The sequence below is a fragment of the Asparagus officinalis genome, chromosome 1, assembly GCF_001876935.1.
Source record: "Asparagus officinalis chromosome 1, Aspof.V1, whole genome shotgun sequence".
Taxonomy (NCBI): Eukaryota; Viridiplantae; Streptophyta; class Magnoliopsida; order Asparagales; family Asparagaceae; genus Asparagus; species Asparagus officinalis.
Genome location: NC_033794.1, coordinates 68345089 through 68356117, shown reverse-complemented (window position 1 = coordinate 68356117; position 11029 = coordinate 68345089). Strand labels below are relative to the sequence as shown.

General features: G+C 35.4%; 1 protein-coding gene across 1 annotated transcript in view; it reads left to right on the top strand.

Moving 5' to 3' along the window:
- Positions 1476-11029, top strand: part of LOC109825709 (O-methyltransferase MdmC-like) — a 30362-nt gene continuing 20808 nt past the window's right edge. Inside the window, exons 1-2 of the mRNA XM_020392585.1 lie at positions 1476-1909; positions 1987-2040. Of these exons, the coding sequence (XP_020248174.1) occupies positions 1661-1909; positions 1987-2040 (303 nt within the window). The 5' untranslated portion in view covers positions 1476-1660. The remainder of the gene's footprint in view (positions 1910-1986; positions 2041-11029) is intronic.

Genomic DNA, 11029 nt, shown 5'->3' with positions numbered 1-11029 from the left:
AGTCGGCTAATGCGAAGGCAGCTCTTTACAAAGTCAGGCGATCTTTGACCTCCGCCATTGCTCCAGGAGCTCCTCAAGCTCTGCCACCTCCAATGACGGCGAGGACAAGTGCTTCAGGTCCCTGTTTGTCGCGACGTCAGCGAATTGGAAGGGGGGAGTCGATGTCAAAACCGTTGGTGGGCTGTTCATCTGATTCGAGGTCGACAGTGGTGTGTGATGTAGAGACGACGAGAGATAGGGGGCGACAGAGGCAGAGGTTGATGGGTTTGAGGGAGGAGGGGAAGTGAAGGGAGGGGAGAGGAGGGGGTTGGTGGTGGTGGTTGAAGGAGAAGAGGAGGGAAGAAGAAAGCTATAGGCTAAGATCAGTTATATTTTGGGGATGAAGGGTAGTTTAGTAACTTTCAATTTATCGAGGTGAATACAGTATAAATAATGGGTGTATTGTACATGTTAGGTTTAAAAATAAATAGGATGAGATATAATGAGTGTATTGATGTTTAGAAAAGTGGGTAAGTTTTTAAATAAGTGGGGGTAAAGCTTTGGGTTAAAAAAGAAAAAATCCCTAATTTTTTTAGGGAAAATGAGGGATATTTTTCTCTTTTTCTTTTTTTTTGCTAGGTGTGGTGTTTTCATTAGCAATCTAAATTTTAAATGTGAGATAACCTGGAATTGGTTAAACAATCCACAAAATTGGAGAAATACTAGAAAAAAGCTTTAAAATGTTATTGTAGTAACAATGTAGTTATTATAGTAGCTTCTATCGTTTTGCTTTAGTAGTAAAGTAATAGATAACCTGATGGAGCTGGCTCTAAAGTTTTTTAGTTACCAAGATGGAGCTGGCTCGTGCCTTGGACATGCCACCCGTTCCTATTTAATGAAAATCCAAATAGAATCTGGACGAGATATTAAAGAGAATTGTTAGAGAAATATCGAAAGTCTAAGATAACAAAATGCTAGAGAAATATTTTGGAGTACCAAAGTGAATTAGGACCAAAACTTTCGAGGTACCAAATTGTCTGGAAACTACTTTGAGGCATGAGAACGAAAAAGTGGGCAAAACTTTAGGGCAACGAAGTCAAAATAAGCCACCACATAATCGAAAGGTTTTTTTTACACACATAATCAAAATGTTCTTTTTACATAGGCCCCTTATTATATTTTATATTTTGAAATTAGTACTTCAAATCATTGAAATTGCTAGCCCCCAACTCTTAAACTATTTCAAAATTAGTCCCTCAAATCATTGAAATTGCTCTAAGGTCCCTAGTTCTTAAGTTATTTCAAAAATCAAGCCATCAAATAAAGAGTAGAGTTAGCGATTAGAGGGACCTATTTTAAAGAACTCATGAGAATCGATGGGCGTAATAGAAATTTCGATATACAACAAGCTCCATGGAGCAGGCATGTGTCCTTCCTTACCAGTCATCATAAGAACTTGAAGCGTAAAACCGGCAATTACGCAGGGCTCGTGTGGCTACTGTCAATAAACCCAACCAGAATCCTGAGTTTGGGTATCAAAGAAGTAACCGGCTCCCAGAAACGACCCGACCCGTCTTCGGACGGCGGTCGGGTACCCCCAGTTCCAACGTCCTCCTCTTTAGAGCTGAGCTGAGCTGGGCTCCCAAAACCCTCATCTCCTTATTTTTAAGCAAATCGAAAAATGCCAACCCTCGCTCGTCTCCCATCAATTCAAATCCCAATTTCTCTCCCTCTCTTCTCTGGATCCCCAATCAATCTCCCCCCTCTCGGCTCTCTCTCCAGAACCTCTCCTCGATCCCGACCGCTCTGCGCCGCCGCCGCTCCTGCGCCCGTCGTCGCCGCCACTGATGAGAAATACGGAAGCAAGCAAGTCGTCAGCCTCACTCCTCAGATTTACGATTACGTCTTGTCCAACGTCCGAGAGCCCCAGGTAAACTCGAAAGAATTGATTGTTTTGGTGAAACCTCTGATTTATGTCTGAGTTTGTGGCATTTGATTTGATTTCAGATTCTTAGGGAGCTTCGAGAGGAGACGGCGAGCATGCAAGGGAGCCAGATGCAGGTCAGGTTTTGTTGTGGCGCCTTCTTGATTGTTGTTTGGGTCTAGGTTCTGTAGTTGTGGATTACTGAAAGCTGCCTGAAATTAATTTTGGTTCCTCGAATCTTAGGTACTCTAAAACAAGTCCTCGAAGCACTCGTATCTTTTAGATAAATCCACCTAAATCTCGTTAGTTGTATCAAATATGTCCCTCATGTGAGAATATGTTCTCTTTTAACTCCTCATAAACTTAAGACCGGTAAAAAAAAAAAAAATTCTGCTTGTATCCGCATATCTACTTAAATCTCTTTTCCGGCTAATACCTACAGAGGTCATCTCTCTTTATTTCTTACACCGTGGAAAACCAACCCAAGTCCTTCATTTTTCTCACTTTTGTCCTTCCTCATTTTCCTTAATTTTCGAGTCACATTTTTGTGATTCTTCTTTACTACTCATTGTTTAATCTTGTCTTTGCAGTAGCAATGTTACATTAAACGCTGGGTGCTTCTAGGCGTCGGACTTGGCGCCCAGCGCTTAGTCATCTAGTCGGACGCTTAAGCGGTTTCTGGGCGTTTTTTTTCTTTTTTCTTTTTGATTGTTATACTCTCAACTCAAATTACAACATGTATTAAATTCATATAAATTTTCAAAAAAAGATAGCAATTTTAGTTCCACAATAAATCATGCATACTTAGATACTAAATAGCCAAAATAATAATTAACAAGGCTAGAGCCTAAGATGTTTTCTTTTTTATTTTTAATTACAATAATTGATAGTGAATGTCAATGTTACAGAAAGCTTAGATGTCGGACTGGTGTCTAGGCGGATTTCTTTCTTCATTTAAGTGGTGGTCGATGAGGTTTTGTTGAAGGTCGGAGGAGGTAGTGGAGGTGTTCATATTTGGAGGTTAATGGAGTTTGGAGGGCGTGTAAGCTACAACACATAAAATCATAACCAAGACCTACAGGGTACAATCCACATAAGCAGACAATGCTCCTCTAAACGCTTGTAAAATCTAGGTGGGCAACCTAAATACCGCCTAGTCGCTAGGCACTAGTTAGACGGACTAGGTACCGCCTAGGCCTAGGCGAACGCCTAAGCGGACTAGACGGAGGTTTTTTAAAACAGTGTGCAGTGGTTTATATTTCAGATAGGTCAAGTTTATAAAGCAGAAAATTTGTGAAGATGATGAGGATATAATGGAAAACTTCAAAGTATTAAGTTTATTAAGGATTGGAGATAACTGATTCTAACCCAAAGAGCATATTTGATACAACTTATGAGAGTTGGGGGACCTTTTCATTTGAGGGACCAATTTCAAAAAAAAAAAAAAAAACCTGGGCTAAAATCATCATTTTCGTGCCTATGATATATCATATAACATAGGCTGGAGGATGCCAATTTAAATAAAACAACTTTCAGTATCATTTGGCAATGCAAACATTTAGAAAAATGTGGAATGTATCACAGGAGCAAAATAACTTGTCCTAATTGATTTTTCCTAAAAGCAGAACCGATTTTCTACTAACAATATTCTAATTATAGGTTAAGTAATCTGCTAATGGAATGTTTTATGAGAAACAAGATATTCATAAAATAATTGACTAGATGGTAGTTAAAAACTTAAAGTTACAGTGAACTACTTGTACAGTGCAATATAACAAAATAATATCATCAAAACCGTTTGGTTGACAAGTGATTGAGAGTAAGTTAATTGATACTCAAATATGGTTGATGGTAGAACTCGGTTGGACAAGTTAATCTAAATTGGTCAAAACTGGAACCAAGATGAAGCTGAATGCTTAAATAGGTCAATTCTAATCAAAGTAATAAAACCAATATATAGTTTATGTAGTATAAAGTTCTTTGTTGTAATAGAGCGCAAAAGGTAGAGAATAAATTAGTGGAAAAGGAAATAAATATATTATTTTATCTTATTATCATGCACATCCATTTGATTTTGTTTTCTTTGTAACTTTAACTCCTATATCTTTGATTATGCTTGAACTATCTTTATTCTCATAATAAATTCCATTAAATTGCTTGACTTGTAGTTAGATTCTAAGGAGATATATTTGTTATTGTTCTTAGGGTCCAATAAATTACAATAAATTGCTATATAAATATTATAATCTACTAATTAAATTAGATAAATGAGAAGTTTATAATGACTTGAATCGCTATTTAAAAACTTCTACTAAAAACCCAAGATCTTTTCTAATTGCTTCCTCAAGAGAAAAAACCTTCAATTGAATTCCCCTGTCACTGAGAGGATGCGATACAAAAGAGAAGGATCTCTAAAGCTTAAGTTTCCTTAAACATTCTTCATGGTCAAATAATAGTTAGTTTCCTTCACACACCATCCATGGTTAGACTTCCCCTCTTTATTTGCATTATGAAAGTCCTCACGTTTTTGTTCCATGCAATGTAGACCTATTCTCTGATTAGGGAGGTTCTAAGTTCTAATGCACATTTCCATGGTGACAAGCTCTCATGCAAACATAAGGAATATGAGGTAAGGCAAGAACTTGAAGATGGATTGATCACTCTTTGACGATAGGAAATGGAGCCATAGTTTCAGCTCTATCAATAGGAACCTTCCTTTTGCATCTGAACCGAAGGCATGCAATGGAATTTAAAGATTGTCTTATGTTTCTTTAGTTAGGAGAACCTGATTTCCATTTCTAGACTTTGTAGTAGTGGATATTCTATTTTGTTTTGAATTAAAACTTCTACCAAGTTTGGAAATTCTGTTGCTGCTTATTGTGAGCTAGAAAATTGTTTATAATTCATGTCTACTTCCCTCAACTCTTATGCAAATGTGGTTGGAAATGATTAATCTCTTAAATGATGTTTGTATTAAGGTAATCTAACATATCTTTGGCACACAAGGTTAGGTCATATTTGTCATGCCCCCCAAACTTAGACTTATTGTAATAAAACCTAATTTTGGTGTGTGAGTTGTAAACTTATACAATATTAACAACTAGCTTTTTTTCCTTTAATTGCTATTTTACATATATAGTACATAACATGCTTCTTCTTTAGCTGTTTACAAGTCGATTTATAGGAATAGTTCCCAAAAGTTTTTCCGCAACGGTTCTCTATTTATGCTCCTTCCTGATTTGAAAAAGGTGGATTCATAAAAGAATGAGCTACATTAGCGCTGTGAGATTACCAAGGTTGAATTATAAAATAAACTAAAAAACCAAATTGATGGTAATAATTAATGACGTATGAGATGCAATTTCGTCAGTGACCACTTTACCTACAGATATCTCCTTATGTCCCCATCCACGATAAACGATAACAATACCGATAACAATTTGAGGCATAAGCCCCGCATAATGTGGATATATGTCGATCGATCAATCAATCAATTAATTTACCCAATTAACATTGGTGGTTCCTTTTCAGTGTTACCAATCAATACAATATGTGTGGTATTGAGGTTGTATTATGTATGTGCATGTAAAGTAATTGTCAATAGTATGTTGTAGAAATTTAACAGTTCAAAAAATAAAATAATATTTTTATCCTTACCGGACGAAATATAAAGAGCACTAAGACTTCATTAGCTTTGGAACATAATACAACGTCATTAGTACGATAAGTTAGTTGAAAAGTAAACGAAGCTTGACACTTCATTGACACGAGAACAAAAGCCTTTAAAAATATAAAGCTAAAATATAGTTTTAAGAGATGGGAATCTCACCTTCCACTTTACCACACTTCTTGATTTTGAGTATGATATGTTTTTCTTGAAGAGAGTTTTTATCAATGATGTGAACATAATGCAAAAATTCTCTTGTTTATATAATTTGTTATTGCGTCCACCTCTACTTCTTATTGGGCACAAGTTTTCACCTTATCCTATGGATAGAGTTTTACAGTTCCTCCAAATGACCTATTTACTTTGTTGTCAAATAATTAGGCATGAAGCAACATGATCTAGACACTTGTGTATTGTGTTGTTAAATTCTCTAACATGACACGTTTTATGCTATGTCTTGAACTTACCCAAGTTATATGGCTTACCAAATCACATAACTAAGCCTAATGTGAGAAAAGAAAATTAATTATACTAATATTTCTCATACTAATACTTATGTCACTTCTTTACGTGTCATTAATTATGATGGGTCATGTTATATAAATACTTAGGATTATTACCATGTTAAATATAAAAGTTGATAAGATGTTACTGGTGTTAAAAAACAATTAGGTAGGTTGTTACAACTATCAAAATTTCGTCCTTGAAATTTTACCTAAGCTTGAAACATAAATGCATACTTCTTCCGCATTTCTTCTTCTTTTTCCTAAGTGCATCTTCTACGCCATGATGAGTCCACAATATTTTCACAAGTGGAATGTTTCTATTTCTCAATTCTTCGACTTTGGAGTCCAATATTCGCATTGGTCTTTCTTCATAGGACAAATCAACTTTCAATTTTAAAGGCTTGTAGTCGAGGACATGAGATTGGTCTGGATGTGTAATTCTTAAGAAGTAAAATATAGAATACGTCATGTGTCCCACCTAAACTAGGTGGTAAAGAAGTCGATAGGTCATGTTTCCTACTTTCTCTAAAAAATCTAAAGGCCCAACGTACCTTGGACTGAGTTTAGTGCCTTTTCCATATTTGACTACCCTTTCAAGGTGATATTTTAAAGAATACTTTATCACCCACTTGAAATTCCAAATGCCTTCGCTTATCTGCATAACTCTTTTGCACTCTTTTGCCTACTTTGAGCTGTCAACGTTTTTTGTCTAATTTTACGAAGTTTATCGATTGCTTCTTCCAACATAGGAAAAAGGTGTGGTTGCTAAGTTTTTCTCTCACCTATTTCATCCTAATGAATAGCCGACCCGCACCTTCAACCGGACAATGCTTCAAAAGGCGTCATTCGATGATGTCTTGAAAACGATTATTACAAAGTGTAAGGTGTTTCTCCTAATTTCCACCAAAATCAAGTACACAGGACCTTAGCAGTGCCCTCTAATATTTGCATTGTTCTCTCTAATTGCCATTTGTTTGAGGATGTCCAATTGTACTAAATTTGAGCCTAGTACCCGTAGTCATTTGTAATTGTTGCCAAAATGAGATACAAATCTCGAATCTCGATTAGATACTACACTTACAGGGGTCCCATGGAGCCTTACTATTTCAGTAATATAAATTCAAACTAATTTCTCATGAGGATCCATCTTGTTGATAAGGAGAAAATGTGCTGAGTTAGTGAGCCTGTCTACTATTACCTAGATTGTATCATGTCCTTTAGGTGATCTTGGTAGACCAGACACAAAGTCCTTTGTAATATGCTTCCATTTCTACTATGGTATTGGTAATAGTTGCAACAAATTTGATGGTTGTTGATGTTCGCGCTTGACTACTTAGTAGGTTAAACACTTAACTAAAAATTTCGCCACATCTTTTTTATGCCACTGCACAAGTATAACTACTTAAATCATGATATATTTTAGTTTCTCTGGGATGGATTGTATAGTTAGAACAATGTGCTTGTAAAATCTCATTCTTCAGCTTAGAACTATTGGGCACACATACTCAAACAATGTGCTTGTAAAATCTCATTCTTCAGCTCAGAACTATTGGACACACATACTCTTCCTTGAAATTTTAAAAGTCCAACTGAGATTGTGGTGAATTCAGACTTGGTCCCTTCGTGTACCTTCTTCTGAGCTTTCCAGAGCTTAGGATCTTGATCTTGTGCTTAATCTTTTGCAAGATGATTGATCGTCCTGAAGATTTGAAAATAATATATACCGGTACGTGTTTCTTTAGGGTACCATTGACGCAATTCTCTCTCTATTTTCCATTTCTTAACTACTATTGCGACTAAACTTATCTTTCTACTAAGAGCATTAGCAACCACATTAGCTTTTCTAGGGTGATAATTGATAGTACAATCAGTCCTTTAAATATTCCATCCATCTAGTTCGCCTTAGGTTTAAATCTTTCTAAGTAAATATATACTTTAAACTTTTGTAATCTCTATGTATTTCAAATGTCACCCCATACAAGTATTGTCTCCACTTCTTTAAAGCAAATATTATGGCTCTTAGTTCCAGATCATGTGTGAGATATTTTAGCTCATAAGGCTTCTAACTTTCATTTGGTGTATGTTGTTACTTTTCCTTTCTGCATTAACACACAACCCAGTCCTTTCGAGGCATCTGTATATATCACAAAATTTTGATTTCCTATTAGCAAGGCTAAGATTGGGGCAATTGTTGATTGCTTTTTCAGCTCTTTAAACATTTATTATCCAAATTAAATGGCTTCTTCTTTTGAGTCAAATTTGTTAGTCGTGTAGTAATATTTGAGTGTTCTTCATAAAATGCCTATAGTATCCTAACAGTCCTAGACAACTTCTTACTTCTGTCACATTTTTGGGCTGCTTCAAGAAATTATAGCTTCTACCTTTGACGGATCCACACTAATTCCTTTAGCAATAATTATGTGTCCAAGGAATGATACTTTGAGCAACCAAAATTCACATTTGCTAAACTTAGCAAATAACTTATGAGTATGGAGAGTTTGTAGTACTTGATGCAAATGTTGTTCTTGTTCTTTTGCGAAATTTGGAGTAAACCAGAATGTCATCAGTAAAGATAATAACAAATTGGTCAAAATATGGTTTAAATACTCTATGTCGTAGATCCATGAAGGCAGCTGACATATTGGTTAATCCAAAAGGCTTAACTACAAACTCATAATGTTCGTATCTTGTTCTGAATGCAGTCTTAGGAACATCTTCATCTCGAATCTTTAACTGGTAGTGTCCTTGTCTTAGATCAAATTTAGAGAATATTCTTGCTCCTTGTAACTGATCAAATAATTCATCAATAAGAAGAAAATAATATTTATTTCTTATTGTTAAACTATTTAGGCCTCCATAATTTACACAGAGTCCTAGTGATCCATATTTTTTTGCAAATAGTACAGGTGCTCCCCGTGGTGATGTACTAGGTTGAATAAAATTTTTCTCCAGTAATTCCTGTAGTTGTAGTTTTAATTCTTTCAATTCTGTAGGTGCCATCCTATGTGGAGTTTTTGATATTAGGATCATTTTTGAAACTAATTCAATACCAAATTGAGTTTCTCGATTGGGAAATAAGGATGTTAATTCTTCAGGAAATATGTCGGGATATTCCTTCACGATAGGAACGTCATCTACTTTCACTTTATTGGCTGGATTGTTCATTATATAAGCTAGATAACCCTTATGTCCCTTCCATAGCAATTTTCTGGCTTTCATCACTGTAATAAGTGTAGGAGACATTTTCCTTTCTTCTCCTTTAAGTTCAACCACAAATTCTCCAGGTGGACAGAATCTCGTGTGGACAGAATCTCACTATCTTAGCTCGATAGTCCATGTGGGCATGATGTTAGACTAACCAATCCATGCCTAATAACACATCAAATTCTTTAATTGGTAGCAATATTAAGTTTGCTTGAAAATTCTTACTACCGACTTTAACATCACAGTCCTTGTACGCTTGATCGGTGATGGGGTTTCTATCTAGAGGTGTACTCACCTCCAACTTCTAAGGTAATTCATTTTTGTCCTTATCAATAAACTTCGTAAATTGAGGTGCAATATAGAAATGTGTTGATCTGGGATTTATCAAAACTTTAGCAAATCTATTTGAAATTAGGAGCATACATTCTATTATCAAAGAAGTGGTCGGTGCTTCCTCTACCTAATGCCCGAGCCCTTTCAGACATACGAGGCTTATTTCCTTTAGTATCTTGCCACTATTGGTTAGCTTTTCTTGGTGTTTTTGGATAGTTCCTGACGAAGTGACCATTCTGATCACAGAAGGTATATTTTCCTGCCTTGTTCTAGTATGTCCCGATTTGTCGCAATAGGTGCAGTTTTGAGAATTACTCTTGTTTTGGAGTAAAGTGTCATCAATTTTAGCTTTCTTAGCATCATATTTCTTATTACCCTTCCAGTAACTAAGGGTAGGTCTTAACTTTGAAGATTGTCCTTTGGTTTTCTGCTCATCCCTTTGCTTTTCAATTTTAGATGCTAATTCTACAGTTTTTGCGTATATAGAAATTTCTAAAGCTATCATTGCATCTTAAATTTCATTTCTGAATCCTTTGACAAATTTTCTGATTTTTCGTTCCTTAGTATCAACTATATTCTTGGCGAACTTCATTAACTTTTTAAATTTTGTAGCATATTGTGCAACATTCATATTTTCTTGTTTCAAGGAAATGAATTCTTTTACCATTTTCCCCTAACAATAGGTGGAAAATATTCATCATTAAAATTCCTTAATGAAGTTTGTCCATATTTATGGTGTATTTTCTTGGGTCCATTTTTCATCAACCATCCTTCACCATTCTCTTGCCGCTTCTTGTAGTTGGAATGTTGCATAAGAAACATCTCTTTCATCATATCATAACACAGTGCATTAGAAATATTTTTTTTGTCTTCGAGCTATAGTTCCGCTTTTTCATCTTCGGGTTCATTGATGAAATTTGGCGGGTTGAACTTTAGGAATCTTTCAAGAGCTTCATCTTCTTTTATTTCCAATTATTTAATATTTTCTATTGTCACTTGCCTTCTTTTTGGTTCATTTCGTTGGACTCCTTGGTGTTGTTAAGCTGTGTAAGCATCGCCTAAATTTGACCTAAAATGTTGGGATCAGTGTCATTGATTATTGTGATTATTTTCTTGAGTCATTGATTATTTTGATTATTTTCTTGAGTATAGCGGGGCCTTCCTTATCCAACCATCTAAAATATAGCCTCTTGTAAGATAAATCATATAACTGTCATACAATATTATTTATGCAAATGTATATTTACTAGTTTGCAAGATGATACATAAAATATTTTACTATATTAGGAAATACTTACAAAATTAGGTGCATTCGAACCCAAAATTATGCACCTTCAAAATAAGACATAGGTGCATACAGGACAAAATTATGCACGTCATATAATCTGTGTTGTATAGTTCCTATGGGGTGTGTGT